The following is an 18,422-nucleotide window of genomic DNA, read 5'->3' on the forward strand; positions in this document are numbered from 1 at the left end:
GTGTTACAAAGGTAAAGCTCCAGAATTAGGCTTGACTCCTGGCGTCACATCCACAAAGCAGTGTGCCCTTGGCATCCCCTAGGATGTTTCTTCAACTTTCCAGTCTAGCTCTAGGACGTCCTGCTAATTAAGAGGGGGGAGGTGACAGGCCCTTTTTTCTCCAGAGCAGGGTTTCTCAACCTTGGCAGCTTTCAGATGGGTGGACTTCAACCCCCAGAATTCCCCAGCCAGCAAGGGGAAATGGGCAGAAACCCCACGGTTTCAAGTTGGTTGACTGCTGGATCCCAAGAGGGCAAAATGAACCTCAACGCAGATTTAGAGAACAGGGAGCAAGGGAAAGCACCAGAGGGGCAAGCTGGGCAAGATACCGGCGACAAAAAGGAAAGGCCGCAAGACCAAAAGCTTCCCGTTCGACCGCCGACGGACTTTTAGAGCAAGGGGCAAGGAAGCGCAGCATTGGCCATACTTGAATCTCTCCGGGGTGAGGAAGTTCAGCAGGTGGAACAGCTCCTCCAGGTTGTTTTGTAAAGGCGTCCCCGTCAGCAGCAGTTTGTGATCTATCTTGTAACCGTTTAGCACCCTGAAGAACTGAAAGCAAGAGCAGCAGATAATACACGGCCCGTGGCCATCTTTATTCCTCCTCCCTCGCCCCCCTCAAGCCTGCCCCCCTCACCTTGGACTGATTATTTTTGAGCCGGTGAGCTTCATCCACAACGAGGCAGGCCCACCGAATAGAAGCCAAGGCAGCTTGGTCAATGGTGACCAGCTCATAGGAAGTGAGGAGGACGTGAAACTTCACCTGAGCTTCTCTCTGAGGAGGAGGAGAAAGAAAGAAAAATAATTGTCATCAGCTCCACGCTCCCGTCCAGGATGCGTGTCCAATGACCATCCCTCCCGCTCAGCAAGAGGCCAAATCCACATTAAACACCCATTTCACAAACCCAGAACGAAATCCAACGTTTATACTCCCCTCAATGAGAGGAGCAATAAAAGGAAGAAACAGGTGTGACCCTGCTTAAGGGCTTATTTCCCTTCACCCAAGTTGCCTAGGGCTGTTGCTAATCTGGAAAATCAGCACAAGCAGAAAACCCTGTGTGGCACTGCTGAACACAACCATATTTCTTCGGCAAAAGTGCACAGCCCCTGCGCGTTTTAAGGTACGCCGTCAAGATAGCCCAGTAGGAATCTCAAGTGAAGGACTTAACACAGCGCCTTTCAAGTCCAGGATCAAGAGAGCAGCAAGACTCCATTCACAGCATCCAATAAAATGCCCACCGCAGGCTCCGGAGTAAAGCAGAGTGTAGCGGGACGAAATCTCCTTCACTTGCCTTCATTTTGAAGGCCTTCTTGCCGCCTTTCATAGCATTGTCCTCAAAGGAAAACTCATTCTCGCGGATGATTGAACGGCTGTCCTTGTCCCCTGTGTAGGTCACCACGTAGAAATTGGGCGCCCACATCTGAAACTCTCGTTCCCAGTTGATGATGGTGGACAGTGGGGCACTGACCAGGAAGGGCCCCTTGGTGTGGCCCTGGGTGGGGAGAAAAGTGAGAACAGCAGACCAGGCGTGAACTAGAAGGAACTTGCCAGTCTATCACGTAACGTGACAACGTCCCATCCACCCTGACTCAGCCTCACGCAGCAATTCTCAGCCTCTTTGCTTTCGGCTCCCGGGAGCTCAGCTATGCAGAGAGAAATCCATTCATAAAAAGCAGGACGCCAGAATGAGCAAGGTTCTGCCGTGGCTCTACTGGGATCACTGACACGCAGCCAGCCACAGCAGCTGTTCACACAGAAATGACAGCTGCTCACGGGAGGACCCCTTGCCTGCAGCTGACACACGCTTCCTACCAAGGATTCATTCAGCGTCAACACTGTGCCAGGCACAGCACAGAACGCGGGTACGACACAAGCATGGCCCATCGCACAGACGTTAGCAATCGCGGGGAAAACCCCTGGGCCGCACTGCAATGAGTACACTGCGTTGTGAGCATCATACAGAAACGTACGTCCCTCTGAGAAAAGAGGCCTCATCAGGCTTCCGAGATGCATTCATAGCGGGAAGGCAAGCATGCTTCCCCAGGCAGTCATAAGCCAAGGAGCTGCCTAAGAGCAGGGCCAAAGCTTTCTTGGTGCGAATGTAATTGTTCCTGAGATTCTCGTACTTCTCTATAGAGGAAGGAGGAGAGGCAAAACCTGTTTATCCCATGCTAAAGAATCAGCAGCTGGAGCTGTTAGAAGTTATCAGCTGCTCAGTTACAGCAGAAAGAACGCCCCCCCCCTCATCTTTGTAAAAAGCCTGCAGCTTGAGTGGTTCAGCCAAGTGTGTTGGCAAAGCCAGGGCGCGCTGGGAGGCTGTTCTGGCAAGAGAAGCCAAGTGGGGTGCAAAGGAGGAGTTCAATGGCCTCTTCAGGTCTGGCTCATACAGACAGGCAGAACCATGCAGGAAGGATCTGGCACTTGAACATTCAGTAACTTGGAAGTCCCAAACACGGCACAGGCTGAGGGAACTCGGAATAATCTTGTCAGAGAAAGAAAAGTCTCTCTTCCTGAAAGAAAGCTCGAGTAAAGCAATGGCAAGGGAAAGAGAAGGTGGATGCTTTCAGACACAAAGATCCTCTCCCTGCTAATCAGGAGAGGACACTGCAGCTTTTCTATTTCTGCATCCATAACTGGGGGGAGGGGGTTGGAAAGAAAAAAATGGGGATAAAAGATGGAAAGGACAGACCATGAACGAGCCAGAGTGTGTGCGTCTGTCGAAAGCAAAGCCAGCTTGCATGCGGCTGAACGTCCCCTGGCCATGAAGAGAGGCTCACGTGCCCCAGGCCAAGAAACAGTGTTCCTGCCTCACCTCTCTGTACAGCGAGTACAGAAAGACGATGGTCTGGATGGTCTTGCCCAGACCCATCTCGTCGGCCAGGATGGTATCTGTACTCTGGGCCCAAGAGAAGCGCAGCCAGTTGAGGCCTTCCAGCTGATACATGTGCAGCGTGCCCCCGGTGGCTGTGATGAAACGTGGCTGGGTTTCATATTTCACGGTGGGCTGCAAGGAGCAGAGGGACAGAGAGATCATACCGAGGAGCCCCTTGTCTGCCAACCATGCCCTCTGCCCTGCTGTGCCACAGGAATCACCCCAGAACTTACATCATTTGTGGGGGAATTTGGTGGGTCGTCTGGGGTCAGTTCCTTCTTTTTTTTCTTGTACTTCCTGGGCTGGGCAGGATCTTCACCCATAATCAGTTCTCTGGGTGAGGAGGAGAGAAAGACCGTCTGAGGTCCCTTCCAGAGGCGTCTAGGACGGTCCACAGCCGAGCCGACTCGACTATAATCAGCGCCACCCACCATGCGACCCCTTACCTGTGCAACCAGTAGGCTTGCTTGTGATATTCATAGTCGGGAATGGACATTTCATCCTCTTCCCACGTGGACTGGTCGTAAGAAAGGTCACGCCACTTAACCAGATAGTGGTAGTTGCCCTTTTTGTCAATGCTGCATGCGGTGAATACGTGAGGTAGTGAGTGGGAGAGAGAAGAGAAAGGAAACAAACACACAAGGTTTACCTACAGCCTTCTGTTCCACGTCAGCAATCCTTGTAAGGCGGCAAAGCAGCCGACAGAATCAAGAAATTAACAAGCACACGCTTCTCATTCAGTCTGAATGCAGCAAATGAAAGAAAGAAAAAGCAAAGCAAACCACCGTCGTATCTTTAAGTGTAGCTAAGGCTGTATCCAGACCGTAGGGAAAGGCTGCTCTGGTACACAGCCGCACGGCACCTTCTGAATGACAGCACTGGGAGCCTCCCATCTGGAAGCACCACAAAATGACCTTTAGAAGGGTCGGTCGGTCGGTCCGTCCATCCATCCATCCATCCATCATATTTACATAGCCGCCCATCTCACACAAGGTGACTCTGGGTGGCGTACAACAACTAAAAGGATCATATTTAAATGCATCCAAGGAAATGCTTTGATTCCTATGACCTCTCCAGCCACAAGAACTAAAGTCTTCTAAAACGAAAGCTGGGATTTTCAGGCCTTGCCAAGCTGCTCTGTCTCTTGTGAACCCACAACTTTCTCTGGGCCAGCTCTTAACCTGTACAGAGCACATAACAATTCCAAAGATAGGATCTGCCTGTCTTCTAAAGCCTTCTGGGTCTTGAAATGTCTTCACTGTACGCCGCCCAGAGTCACTTCTTGTGAGATGGGTGGCCATATAAATTTGATAAATAAGTAAGTAAATAACCAACCAACCAACCAACCTAGCAGCATACTGACAACGTGTAAAGCACCCCACGATGTGAAGGAAGAGGGCAAGAAATGCCAAGACTTTCGCCCAAAGGGAGGCTGACCTGTGGTTGATAACACGATGGATAGTCATCCAGTCCGGCTTGATGCCGTAGCGGTAGTAGTTCTCCTCCATCTCAGCGTAGAGAGGATCCTTGTTCTTCCTTTTCTCACTCTTGCCATCATCGTCGCCAGAGCCGTAGTCAAATGGCGGAGGCTCATCCATGTCATTCTTCCGCTGGTAATTTCTATACATCACTAGGTGGAAAATCTCAAGCTGGGATTTGAAGGGACAGGGAGAGAGCAAGGCGGGAAGGAAGGGAGAAAGGCAGAGCAGAAGGGAGTGACAATCTGAAGAATGCCCCCGTGAATCAAAAGCACTTTTAGTCCCGGGGCGTCCTACGAGGACACCCATGGCTTCAGACCCAAAGTCTGAGGTTCTGGCTATCATTGCCAATCAATCATTGATAGACTGTTTCTCCACGCAGCTCTCCTGTTTTAAAAGCCCATTTTTCAGTATAAAATTGTGGTCCACAGAATCAAGCCTTTGTTGTTGCTTATTTGGGTCAGCAATGGTTCTTCCACACCTTCAGCAGACAGCCAATACAATGAGGTCCATTTTTCATTCCTTGCCACCTCACCCCTGTTTATGTTCCTTCCCTTGTTGGCAGGAATTGCCAGGGTCTAGTCCATAAAGGGTATTTCATAAATTTCACTGCTAAGACTAGTATTCTGGCAGCCCAAAAATGATAGCTGCCTTGGGACAGGAGAGAGGAAGTGAAGTAATCTGATCCACAGTCATAGCTGTTCTCCTTTAGTAACTCACTGTAGAAGAGGGAGAAGCAAGAGTTCAAGCGGCTGGCAAGGTGGTACCACAGAGTCATCTCTTGCAGCAAAGCATTGTTTCATCTGATAGAGTAATGTCCTGATTTGGCATAAACTTTCATGGGCTACAATTCACTTCATCGGATACACAGATCATTCTCTTGAGGTACAGATATACCCATTATTTGTTCAGCAGTAAATAAAGCGTGTAAAATACAATTAAAGATCAAAAAGGTACCAACAGAAGAGAATATGTGTCGCTCCAGGTTGAACTGTGGAGTCCTTGGGGTTCTGAACTTGGTTGTTTTCTTGCAAACGTTTCGCTACCCGGCTAGGTAACATCTTCAGTGCTAGAGTGGAGTAGGAGTTTGCTCTCTGTTTATATACAGTGGCTTGCCCTGCCTGTGTTGGTTGAGTTTTTTTTCCCCCTGGTAGTTCCTTGATTAGGGTATTGTTTACTGCTTGACTGTGTGTCTGGTGATAATCTTGGTGTTAATCTCTGCTTATCTGAGTGATGATTCCTCACCAGCAAACATCACCCAGATAAGCAGAGATTAACACCAAGAGATAATAAGACAAGAGAACCCCAAGGACTCCACATATCAAAAAGGGTCCTTCAGAAAACTGCCTCTTCGTCACCAGCAACTGCCAGTTGGGACTGGCAACTGAAAACTCCCAGTTCAAAGCCTCCAAGCTCTGCCTACACAGTGCTGACCCCAGAATCCCCACATTCTGTTACGATCTGATTGCCTCCTGGCTTCTTTGACATCTCTCTGAGGAAGCAACCAGCTGCCCACACCTCCCCTCCCTCGAACAGAACCCAAAGGGGTACCTGCAATTCCTTTATCCAGGAGCAATGCCAGTAAGAGAGGCCAACCCATTTCACAAAGAATTCACGCTCCGAACGTCCCTGAAGCGTCTTTGGTGGCTGGTCGTCTGGGTTGCCCTCGGACGGTAGGGGGACAGCAACTGGTGTTGGGGGCTCCCCCCATCGCCAGTGGAGAATTTTCTGGACACGGCCCTTTAGCATAGGGCACTGCAAACAAGAAAAAGAAGCTGTCAGAAATCAGGGAGCTTATCTAGCCAACCCACCCTCCTGAAGACAATACTGTTATTTGAGCCTTTCTGGCAAGCGCATGTCTTTGAAGATGGAGGGGACTGCTCTTCCTCTCGGCCTCCCTTGTCACCCCACCTACCACCTGTCCTCCAGATTATATTATTCCGTCCACTCCTTCCCAATGCCCTCACCGTGCAGCGGGGACACAACCACTCCCCATTGGGGATCTCAGGAAGTGGTGGGTTGAGGCAGTGGATGTGGTAGGAAGAGATGCAAGCGTCACAACACAAGAGCTCGCCACCGTCCTTACAGACGCGGCAGTACTCCATGTGATCATCCTCCTCCTCCTTCTCGCCATCGTCCAGCTCTCCTTCGTACTCGTCATCCTCCTCCTTCGGCTCCCACTGCACCCCTTCTTTCTCCTGTAAGCCAGGGACACGACACCGCCAAAAAAGAGAGCTGGATTATGAAATAGGGGTCAGTAAAGAGGAGGGCTTGGAAGTTCAAAGAAGAAGCAAAGCCAGAGCGTGTCCAGCAATGACGTGCAAGAGCATGGTTTTGAAGGGGCGTTAAGCATTAGGAGGCCCAGAACCGCTTGCTAGAATTTAGGATTCTCTAAACAGATCAAGACACTGATATCTGGGTTTGGATCTGAGTACATCCCCAGAATAATTCCCCATGTTTACTGTTACTAGACAGCCGATTCTTAGCTTTTGGAGTGTAGGTAGAGATGAGGGCTTAACAGAAGGTTGGAAACCACAAGGCATCTTAGCGGACAAAACAGAGTCCTTCCTCAAACCCCAGCCCGTCTCCTTGTCCCTATGCACACAGCACCCCCCAAAATCCCTTTTCTTCTACCTTCCCTAACCAAGCACTATTTTAAATGGAACAAACAAAGCATGCTTTGCAGCCAGAACCACCTGAATTAGTAAAAGCAAATTCATTACGTTAATCAGCAGAATCTGAGTTTTCTAGATTTTAAATGTATTTATTGTTTTTCCTGAAGCACAGAATTTTGGAGCCCTGAGCTGGACCCCGCATCCAGACAGCAGCTACAGCAAGCTACCTCCTTTCTTGGAGATGGAGGAGACAGGAGGTGGGAGGTGCTAGTGTGCAGAGAGCAAGGAAGAAAGGTGAGCAGCTTACACAGTGGGGGCAGCTCCACTTGCCCTCGGGGGCCTTGTCGAGCTCCGGGTCCAGGCACACCAGGTGATAAGCTCTGGGACATGAGTCGCAGAGGATGATCTCCCCGCCCTGCTGACACACCTCACAATAGTCTTGGTGGTCTGTCTCGTAGCCGTCCGCCTCTTCTTCACCAGCAACTGCCAGCCGGGAAGTGGGGAGAAAGCAACAGGGCGTGAGGCACTTCCCCTATGTTCCGAGACACGTCCTGCCTGTTCGGTCACCTGAGGCTGGACCTTTCGGCAGCCTTCCCACGTTCCACAGCTCATCCCACAGAAATGCAAGAAGCTCAGATAGTGGCTTACATCTCTGAAGGGTTCCACTCACTGCACTAAATCATAATGTGGTTTGGTTTAGTTCAACGTGAACCCAACCACTGAAATGGGTAAACCATAGTTTTTAGCTTCATGTTATCTGTGAACTAGCCACTATGGCTTATTCAACAAATCATGGTTAGTGTAGCATGAGAACTCAGCCAATAAAATTAAGGGATGAGAGACCTGCTAAGACAAAAGCACTGGCCTTGTTAGATTGTCCTAGCCCCAAATAATCCACAGCTTAGTTAATATTATAATCTCCGGTATAAAAAAGGGAACAGAATGCATGGCTGACAGAGAACCAAGAGAAATGAGAAGGGGGCATAGATGAAACTCTCCAGAATTATCTAGCTATGGACACCAGAAGCTTGGAAAAGCTGTTCTTTCTCAACAACTGAGGAAAACAGAGCACCCTTTTTAATTAGAAGATGACCTCTCCATAGCTACTAGAGAAGGACTGCGTACATCTATCACCCCATGTGATGATCCTACACTCACCTTTTTTCTTCTTTCGTCCAGGTCGACCCCGCTTAAGTTTCTTGACCCTTCCTGAACTGTCTGAACGCACGGAAGAACTGTGAACACTAGAGTTGTCGAGGTCAGATTCTTCTTCAGGTTCTCCCACCTCGTCACTCTGAAACAAATGCTGTACATAACCGGAGCGGCCCTCCATTAGGAAAAACCCACAAAGAGGTAGAAATGAAGAGGAACAGTGGGAAAGGAAATGGCTGCTGGGTACCCAAACTTAGTGGCTACACTCAAAAGCAAGCAGAAAGAAAAAGAAGTATCTTTACATCCAACCCCATTTAACTACACCCCAGGGAGGGTGGGGCAGAGGGACTGAATGTAGTTCTATTTTACATGGCGAAAGTGAGGGCAGGAAGACCAAAAATGGAGATGATGTTATAAACAAGCAGGCACTCCCGCAGTCGTACCGTGCAACCTGAAGTGTAGCTGAATTTGCTACCAGAGTCCATAAAAGAAACCTCAGGCAACTCCTAATGATATTGCCAAAAGGGCAGTGGGACTGCCAGGGCTTAGGTCATCCCCGTGGCTGGGGGTAGCCAGTGCGGCATGCAAACAAGCAAATGATGCCTAATCAGCTTAATTTGCAAAACATAAACTGCCACAGAAATCAGCTCATTCTGAGGTGGAATCATGATCCCTTTTTAAAAAGCTGAAAGCCCTTCTTCTGCCCTGCCAATCTGCCCAGAAATGCTGAGCCGTCCCGACCGTCACCACGGCAAGCTAAGGTTCAGCATCCACGCACGCAGCTGCCACGCAGGGGCCCTTACCGAGCTGCTCTTTTTGCGCTTCCCTCCAATCATGCCCAGCTTGATCTTCAGGGGCGCCATCTTCTTCCCCTTCGTTTTCCTCTTCATCTCTGGGATGCGAGGGCTTTTACTCCTCTTCTTGTGGCCCGGTCCTTTGGTGGAAAAAACGAAGAACCTCTCAGATGAACATTCAACATTTGCCCCTCATCTGAAAGAGCAACGTGGGTTTCTGTGATGTTACAAAGCAGCAAGCAGATGGCAAACCTTGGCAAGAGATCCCTGGAATAACAACATCCCACCAGATGCTGCAAAAATGCAAACATCTTGGCTGCCATCCTCTTCTGCTTCAGGCCTCTATGCTCTGCCCCACTTGCAAAGAATCAAACCTGTGGGGGACATGGGGGCTAGAGACAGTTCAAAGTTGGCACTTTCCCATTCTCTAGAAAGGACAGAGCCTACCATGTTGAAGTATGGAAAGCTGAGGGCCACGCAACCCTGCGTTGCAGGTGAACGGAACAACTGCTAGGCCAATGTTCTCCTGAGGAAGCAAGCGGCCCTGGCTACTAAAACCCCATGCTTCCTCTCAGTTCTGCAAGGAAGGCAAAAGCTCAGGGCCTCTGCTTTAAGCCCAAGATGCTATGCCCTGGCTCTGGACTTTCACCCTAGAACTAACTCAATTCTAGAATATGCGCACGCTCCCCTAAACACCTCCTATTTCTCAGCACTGCCATTTCCTATCAGTGTAGACCAGCCTCTATGCATAGAACAGCTGACCTGATCTGGCCACAACTGCCCCTCCCCGTGTCCCCACCCCACCCTTCGCCCAAGCATCCTCCTCAGGAAGGCTCACGGCTCCTGGCACTCACCTTTACCCTCTTTGGTTTTGGCTTTGCGGATTGGAAGAGGCTGAGCAGGCGGCTGCAGCAGCGGTTGGGGCTCAGGTGAAGGGGTCACAGCCGACACGGCAGCTGAGACTTGTTCTGCTACGGCGGCGGCGGCAGCAGCAGCAGCGGCAGCCACAGCTGCCGTCGAGCCTTTGAAGGGATTGTTGGCACTGAATTCCCGCCATTTGGCTCCCATGATGGTCATCATTTTGGACATCGGAATCTTGGGGTTCTTTTTGGCAATGAGAGGCCTAGGGGAGGGAGAGGGAAACCAAGAAGCATTTAAGTCCCTTTAATTCAGCATGAGATCGCTACACTCTACCTTTAATTCTAACAAAGAGTATGCCTCGATGGCATGGCTAGACCAACTTTCCCCCACCTTTCATTTATGGCCGAGATTAGAAGGATTCACAACAGAGGGGTATACACCCCTGGGCCCCATCCTTACAGACTTCAGAGGCAATCAAATCCTGCCCTCTCTCTGCAGCCCCTCTTACACACTGGAGGGGACTTTAATCAGGAGAAGGTGCCAAGCTATTAGTATCATAAAATCACAAGGTGCTCTCTTGTTTGAGAAACGGAGACGTGTTTTATTGGAAAGAGACCCTAGAAGAAAGGTTCTGAGGAATAATATACGTTTTTTGTTCAAGTTCTGAAAGGGAACGTAAGAATGGAATACCTGGGAACACACAGCGTGCCACTGGGGTCCAACGAACGGCATGAAAACAGTTTAGGCTTGAAAGCTATCGACATGCCACATCAATGAGGTGATCAAGCGGGCACTCTGCTCAGGAGAAACTGCTGGCCAGTATGCAAGCAAGCCTGCTCATACAGCAGGCTGCAACATCACACACAAGCCACTTCTGCTCGCTCCTCCCCCAGGAATAACCCCATAGCACACCGAAGCAAGGATTAAAGTTGCTCCCTCCTCTCCGCTCTTATCAGTCTCAAGGGAAGACAAGAGCTGCCAAACTGGAACAGGCCAACTCCATCTAATCTGACAGAGGCCAATGGCGCTCTCGGCAGAACAATGCTGAATATTGCAGCGCAGGCCTGGAGGCAAAAGCTTTCTGGCCCTCCCCGCTGCCTTCGTCTCCTCGCCCCCACCCCCCAGCCAAGAACCCTGAAGCAGAAGACATCCATCATTTGCAATCATTCTTGCTGCAAAGGCGGCTGCATCTTGATCTTGCTGCCCCCGACTAGCTTCAGTACTTCATTTGCTGTCAGCGCCCAGTGCTAGGAACCAATATGCTGATGTCTGACCCAGTTGGGGCTTCAGTCTACAAAGACCCCTGGGATTTTGGCTGGCAGAAATTCACAGCACAACAGATGTATGTTTGGTTTGGTTTTTACAAAACTTGTCTGGCAGGAAAATTATACACAAGGTACTACCAAGGTTAATTGTGAACATAACAAAATTATGTTTTTTGTCCTGCTCCACATTCGAAGCCCAACTCCGCCTCTGTGCAAGTTTCTGTATCTATCACTTATGAATTCTACTGACCTATCGCACCTTCCGAGGGCAACCATGATTTTAAAAAGTAAGTAAAGTATTCTGCATGTGAAACATATTTGTATCTCAGTGGATTTCCATATTTTACACTAGTTGCTATGTTCCCAAGGTGGTTTGTTAGTTTTTGGCTTAGCACGTCGTACAAACCAAGCCAGTAGGGTTTACAAAACCAAGGTCTACAGCTTAGCTGTGGCGTGTTCAGCACATAATCCACAGTTTAGTATGCTCTGTGAACTCAGACTGATTCTGTTACTTCTGCCCATGGGCAACAGATCTAAAATGTTGCTCACTCCTGGCAAATCGAGAGTTCATATTCACACAGAGAATAGCTGAGAAAAGTGAAAGGCAAGTTTCTCAATTCCTGAATTCTGCACATAATCCAATTTTTTTCCATTTGCTGGACAGATGATAGGAGAGCACATGAATGCACATATTAAGAGTACAGTAGGTGTAATGGAAAAAGGGCTTGTGGGGACTCAAAACACCTGGATTCCTGTTCTCTAAGTCTAGCTGTGGTGTCAGGGGCTGGTTGTGATTCCTCAGAGGTGCACTTGCTATCATTATGATATCATCTATTTTAGGGCGCAGTGGCAGATCAATTCATATCCTGACTTCTCAAGATGTCATCCAGTAGCAAAATTTCCTCATATCAGTTTTAAAATCTAAGACAGCCAGTTTGGCATAGTGGTTAAGGTACCAGGCTAGAAACTGGGAGACCAAGAGTTCTAGTCTTTCCTTAGCTACGAAGCCAGCTGGATGACCTCAAGCCAGTCCCTCTCTCTCAGCCCCAGGAAGGAGGCCAGGGCAAGCCGCTTCTGAAAATCTTGCCAAGAAAACTGCAGGGATTAGTCCAAGTAGTCACCAGGAGTCAACACTGACTTGAAGGCATAAATAAAATAAAATAAAATATAAAATAAAATAAAATCGAGGCATCCTTTGAGCCTAATTATAATTATTCTTCATTTTAGTTAATAACAGCGCTGAAACTATTCTATCTGTGGATTTCCAAATGTTCTTTTGCTAAGGTCGCTTTTTAACAAGATGGGCGGTGACAAATTTGATATATAAATAAAAAATAAATGAAACCTCCCCTCCAGATAAGATGGTCCTATTCCTCACCGCTACAGAAATCTGCCTGCAAATAAAGGGATTTTAATTAGAAAGTAGACAACTCTTTTATTTGGATGAGTGTCTAAGCTGCAGAGTCCTTTCTCTTTTTTCCTTCTTCTGGCACACTTGCCCCTTCAATTTTTTCCTAAACATGGCTTTCATAACAAACTATGGTTACAGTTGATCACAGATGATCATAAATTGAAATGTGTTTGCAGACCATGGTTTGGAGGATTACTCATAACTACGGTGTAGAAATCATAAGCCACATGAAAATGGAGGGAAAAGGCAGGTAAGATGGGAAAAGAGAAGTGCAGGAAAGCGTAGGCCCATATTCCCTAAATCAGGAACGCACAATTTTTTTCAGGCTGAAACCATACTTTGACCTTGAATGACTTGCAAGGACCTATATTCCAAAAGGGCATAATCAGGACAAAGAGAAGGTAAGGACATAACAAAAATGAAATATCACAGGAGAGTTAATATAATAATTTTTCCCTTCTGTTACATTAAAGACCTTCTTTAGGGTGGGAAATTTTTTCAGGGCTCTGGAGGTTGCACATAACCCTGGGGCCTCAGGCCTCTTGCTCTAAACCATTTCAAAAATCATCTGGACGAAGCCAGTAAGAACCCTGCTATGCTGCACTGTGCTCTGATCTCATTTTGACTAGTGGATTTGACTTGTTAATTATTGATAGTCAATACAGCCCACAATCCATTGCAGACTATTAAGAGAAGCTATTAAAGAAATAAGAGCTCTTACTTTAAAAGGGAGGGGAGAAAATAAGTGCCGGCACGGAAGAAGGGAGGAGGGGTCTGAATTTATTTAATTTCAAAATGGTTTCCAGAAATAGGCGTGTCTCAGAGACAAAGACAGGCCTGAACAAAACGACACAGCAGGTCTACCATGGCTTGTATGTGGAAAGAACCGAAGAAAAAGAATGTGGCAAGGCGGGGGAAACGGAGAGGCAGAGACAAGTATAACCACAAGATAAAGGAAGGCCCAGCATACATCACTTGCTGTTTCAGACTGCAGTACCATATGGGAGCAATTCTGCATCCAGAGAAAAAAAACAGAGGTAGAATATTAAAAACAGATTAAGAGAAACGGGCGGGGGGGAGGAGAGAGAGCGCCTTGGTACGGGAAAGAGCGGCATGACAGAAGTCAGAGAGAGACCAGATAGATGAAATACTACAGAAGCAAAGGATGGTGGAATTAATGAACTGCAGCTGCATCTCTTCTTTTCTCCTGCAAAGAAAGAGGAACTTAGCCCAAGAATAACTACATGTGACCCACCAAGCTTTTCAACTCTCCAGCCAAATCAGAATGTTGGGGCAAAGTCTATTTCTTTGATCATGCCACCTTTTGATTCTCATATGCCAGTCTATTCTCCATATCAGCCTCAAGCTTCAATTCAGACAGTTCGCATCTCTCCACCCACCCCACCTCACCCTGGCCCCACCAGTCAAGCGGCGCTGGACAAGATGCTCGCCAGAGGCCTCACACATCTGCCTCTCTGCTTGACCTCATGCTGTTGCTCGCGGTTTCCCTCTTCCCATACGCTTCTCATCCTATCCAGGAAAATATTCTGGCTTGGTAAAGGAGGTGAGTGGGAAGAGGAAGAGTGAGCACAGGGGAGAGGACATTTATGGATCTTGGGAGCTGTGGGGTCCTGGACCTCCTCCCAGGAGTCTAGCCTTAGCAGCCCCAGTTTCCACCCATGACTTCAGGCTTCATCACTTGTGTGTTTATCCAAACCCAAAGCACCCCAAGCATGTCTTGCGGTTTGAGGCTGCATTTTTTCCCTCCTTCAGCCCAATTCCAGGGTTGCGGTGAGGGACAATAAAGCACCAGCACACCGAGAGGTAACGCAACCTCGGTTCATGCGGTACAAGGCGCAGCAGCTATTAGACAACTCTCCCGAAGCCTTGAGGCTGCACTCCATTTCAGGAGCACAGCTGCTCCCAAATGCACAGCGAGAGACCTTGAAGCCCTCAGGGAGCCATGAGGAATACATGAAAAGGCTCCAAAGGACCTTCCCAGGAGGAACTCTATCTTGTTCATCATGAGGGAGCTCTTGGCAATTCCAGCAGCAGCAAGGAAGGAAGGCAATCTGCCTCCTGTACAGGCAAGTGCCAAACAATTTAGAGCTAATTAGAGGCAGGCTGGGAGCTTCCTCCCCTTAAGCCCCACTGGCAGGCCTGTCCCCTGAGCACCTGGGATAAATCACCGCCTTGATTAAAACTGGCGAGGCCCAGGTGGCCTCACGATTCCACAACTGTCGGTGCCAGATTTCTGCCATTGGTCACCGAGTGCTGTTGGCAGCAGCGCATACCTCTGCCCGCCAAGCTAAAGCAGGGAGATACCACGGGGGCTGCCAAGGCCACTGGCTGCTTCCCTGTAGCTGACATGAGCTCAGCCTTCGCTGGCTTGAGTCACAGGCTCCCAGCCAGAGAAGCCCTCGGGTCTCTGGATGCAGACGCTGGGCTCTTGGATGTTCCAGCACTCGCGTTTAACACGGCCACCAAGCTTCGAAAGAAACCCCGATGGCTAGCAGAAAGCCCTCTTGTTACACACGCAGGCGTCTCATCTCTCCCGCCCTGTTCCACCATGGCTCCCTGCCTGCCTGCCATTCCATACAGAGACAGTGATGAGAGGCTACCTTGGCACAAGCTACCATGTCAATTTAACCAAACATCCTTACTCCAGCACACCTTACAAGCAAGGATATAAGCACAAGGCAGAGGGGCTCCTTTTCAGAATCCTGTCCTCTCAAAGTATTTGTGCAGTTCTTAATGCTCCCAGAGTAGGACCATATTAGAAAGTGGGGCAAAGGACAAGCTGGGGTTTCACTGAACGTAATCTTTTTTGCAGAGGAACAAGAAGGGTGCGTTGGGGTGGGCGGGCAGAGAGACTTATTCATATACATCACCCAATTTGTTTATTTGCGTCCATTTATCTGGCTGCCCATCTCAACGACTCTGGGCAGATAACATAAAATTTAAAACTCAGCAGAACCAAACAACAATAATGATAACAATACACACATAACAGTAGCCTTTTGCCCTACAAAGTCCAGCAGAAGGGGCATGTTCTGGGTCCTCCTACACAACTAAACTGTGTCCCATCTAACAGGGAATATCGTTTGGCAGGACCTAGGTGTGGTAAGGTGTGGGTGCAGACATGTATGTTCTACCTGATGATCCTTACAAAATTGCAACTTTATCACGGCTCATTTTCTTGAGGTGACTGTTCAAAAAGGCAACCAGTAAATATTCTAAATAAATAAACCATAAGAATTAAGTGCTGCTCATTCGGAAGGTCTATACACAGCTTCAAACATTGTCTAGAATTGTGTCATGTGTCTACACCCCCCCATCGTGCTGATATCAAAGAACCCACCTCATAAACTGGCTGAAAGCTTTATAATTTGTCAGGGTGTGATAGTCCTCCTCGGTGAAAACGTGGTCCACATCTTCCAGCCCCCAAGTCATGAGCAGCTGAGCAGAAGATTTCTGCTCCACCTTCAAAGGAACATAACATAAATGTTCAGAATATCCTCCAAGGGCAATGTATTCTGTGTGCTACTGCAATATGGGGGAGATGTGAGGGGAGGGGGAATAATGGAAATTTCTACCCAGCGCACCAATGTTCTGAGATGAACAGAATCATACTTTAGTATATTAAACCACCCCTGCACTGGATCCATCCATCACATCGTGCCTGTTGGGAGTATTAATTATACGAACATATGTTCTACCACCAATTTATGAACAATGCTTCATTCCAGGCAAAGTGTTTGCAGGGTTGGTGATATGCTCTGGGTTACAGGTGATAAGCACAGAAAATCTGTACAGATACCACCCCCAAATCAGCCGGCCAAAGGACTTCAAAAAGCTGAGGGAACCGTGCTAGACTGAAATTGTAAAAACACACCTACTCATTTTTTCTGAGCTGTTCATCGGGAAAAAAGTATTTTTTATATATATATATATATATATATATATATATATATATATATATATATTGCAAAAGTTGAGTGTCACGTAATCAAAAATGAAAAAAGTATTTTATATATATATATATATATATATATATATATATATATATATATTGCAAAAGTTGAGTGTCACGTAATCAAAAATGTGGGAACGTTGTTCTAATACCCCCTCCATCCCCATTCCCATGACGTGGAATTTCCCACATCACACTCAGCATCGTATGGTTCCCATGGTTTGGGTTTAGCAGAATGGATGAAACTGGACACTGTTTGTCAACTAGAGCTTATTGGTTAGCATTATGCATAAACTAGGATGCTACAACGTGCTCGATAAATCATGGTCCAGCAAAGCAGAGCTGAGCATGAGGTGTGGGAACAAGGCAAGGGAAAGTGCTTCAGTTTTGCGGCAGAGAAGAAACATCAGAGACCAGGAGTGCGCAAGTCCTGAGAGGGCACCCCTCAGCCTGAAACTAACTGCTCTTGTACTCCCACTCCACCCCATCTCCCGGCCAGCTTTCAACGGGGAGCCGTGGAGGAGGCCGGCCCTCCAGGCTCTGAGACCTTTACCTTTGGCTTTTGCATTCCATCTTCTTCTGACTTTTTCCGCCGCTTGGTCTTTTTCTCTTTCTTTTCCCGATGCTTGCGTCGCTTCTTCTTCCCCACGCCTCCATAATCACTGCCCCCGCTCTCCGACTTGGCCCGATATTCCTCTCTGTCAGACTCAAACTCATCCTCACTGACCTGCCAAGAAAAAAAACAGAGAGCAAGAGGACACAGCAAGTGAGATCATTAGCATTAATTAAGGACAAGCCTTCCTGCTGAGCACTGAGAAGCCCCGTGCCAGGACCACAGTAGCCCATTCATTGTGGCATAATAAAGAGACTTGGCAAAATAAACAGTCTGGGGGTTTTGTCAACGCAAGGAGCAAAGAATAAACCTCGAAGAAGAGATGCAGAAAAACTTCTGTTACAAAGAGGAGTCCTTAGGCAGGTTGAGCCAATGATAAGAGACCCTGAAGGATTCCCATCACTCTGCACGGACATAAGTGATAACACACGCAGTTCAAACCGAAAAAGAAAATAAGAGCAACGGTGCTTCTGGCCTTTGTGTCATCCAAGTTAAAAGTGAGCTCTTTCTGCTGTTTCGTCCACTCACGATGCCCTTGACCAAGCCAGAACCCCACCTAAGAGCAACAACACCAGCACCACATTAGTCCAGCTCCCAATTAGCCTATTCATGGATGAAAGGGAATTCCAGAAATCCTGCCATGGTGCCAAGCCAAGCTTCCATTTTCTCCTAACTGGTTCTCCTCTACCTAAGATCAGGAACGATACAGCTGAAGAAGTCCTAATTCTGTTTGTGAACTTCCTTTAGGCAGCCCATCAACACTCGATTTCCCACAAAAGCAAGAAAGCACCAGTGACACAAGACACATACTGTACCCACATCGAAGAAAGAGAAAAGGCTTGGTTCAAGTGACTTACTAATTTTTTGCGCTTCCTGGGTTTCCCTGGCTTGTTCTCCTTCTGCTTTTTGGGCCCTCGTTTCTTCTTCTTGACAACAAGAGGACTCTCTAAGTTGCACAGTTCCTCCTCTTCGTCGTCTGGAATAAAAAATAGGGAAAAGAACCCCCCCCAAAAAAAGACAGAAAGAGAAAGAATTCACTTGTCTGCTTTGATACTGCTGAAGTGCCACCACTCTAAGCTCTATGACATGGTCCAAGAATTGCCCTCTTTGAGCCTGCCACCAACCCTCGTACCCTGCACTCTCAGCGAGCAGGTCACACCACAATGCTGAAAGGGCCAGGCAGTGAGGAGCGGGAAGGGCACGCAGAATCCTCCACTGTCAGCCTTATTCAGACAAGTTCAATTATTTCCATTTCTTACTTTTGTTTTTACTCCCAGCCCTAATTTGGTCAGAAGGGCTGCCATCTGTTCAAATGCTCCTGAGACATGAACAGGGCACAGATTACACTTCT

The 18,422-nt window shown here is 48.1% G+C and overlaps 1 protein-coding gene across 4 annotated transcripts in view; it reads right to left on the reverse strand.

The window, feature by feature from the left end:
- Positions 1–18,422, reverse strand: part of CHD3 (chromodomain helicase DNA binding protein 3) — a 58,750-nt gene that overhangs the window by 28,623 nt on the left and 11,705 nt on the right. For 3 of the 4 annotated variants that reach the window (XM_088142296.1, XM_088142295.1, XM_088142298.1), the window contains exons 2-17: positions 17,929–18,047; positions 17,012–17,185; positions 15,847–15,968; positions 9,803–10,071; positions 8,958–9,088; positions 8,161–8,308; positions 7,310–7,485; positions 6,355–6,585; positions 5,939–6,142; positions 4,347–4,558; positions 3,356–3,487; positions 3,143–3,242; positions 2,850–3,041; positions 1,329–1,529; positions 674–811; positions 467–588 (exon numbers count right to left, since the gene is read on the reverse strand). In XM_088142296.1, coding sequence (XP_087998422.1) covers positions 467–588; positions 674–811; positions 1,329–1,529; positions 2,850–3,041; positions 3,143–3,242; positions 3,356–3,487; positions 4,347–4,558; positions 5,939–6,142; positions 6,355–6,585; positions 7,310–7,485; positions 8,161–8,308; positions 8,958–9,088; positions 9,803–10,071; positions 15,847–15,968; positions 17,012–17,185; positions 17,929–18,047 — 2,671 coding nt within the window. The remainder of the gene's footprint in view (positions 1–466; positions 589–673; positions 812–1,328; positions 1,530–2,849; positions 3,042–3,142; positions 3,243–3,355; positions 3,488–4,346; positions 4,559–5,938; positions 6,143–6,354; positions 6,586–7,309; positions 7,486–8,160; positions 8,309–8,957; positions 9,089–9,802; positions 10,072–15,846; positions 15,969–17,011; positions 17,186–17,928; positions 18,048–18,422) is intronic. The other variant, XM_088142297.1, reaches the window with a different exon arrangement.

The sequence above is a fragment of the Python bivittatus genome, unplaced genomic scaffold, assembly GCF_059951505.1.
Source record: "Python bivittatus isolate LINGU-HERP-01145 unplaced genomic scaffold, Pbiv_v1 ctg000370_np1212, whole genome shotgun sequence".
Classification (NCBI taxonomy): Eukaryota; Metazoa; Chordata; class Lepidosauria; order Squamata; family Pythonidae; genus Python; species Python bivittatus.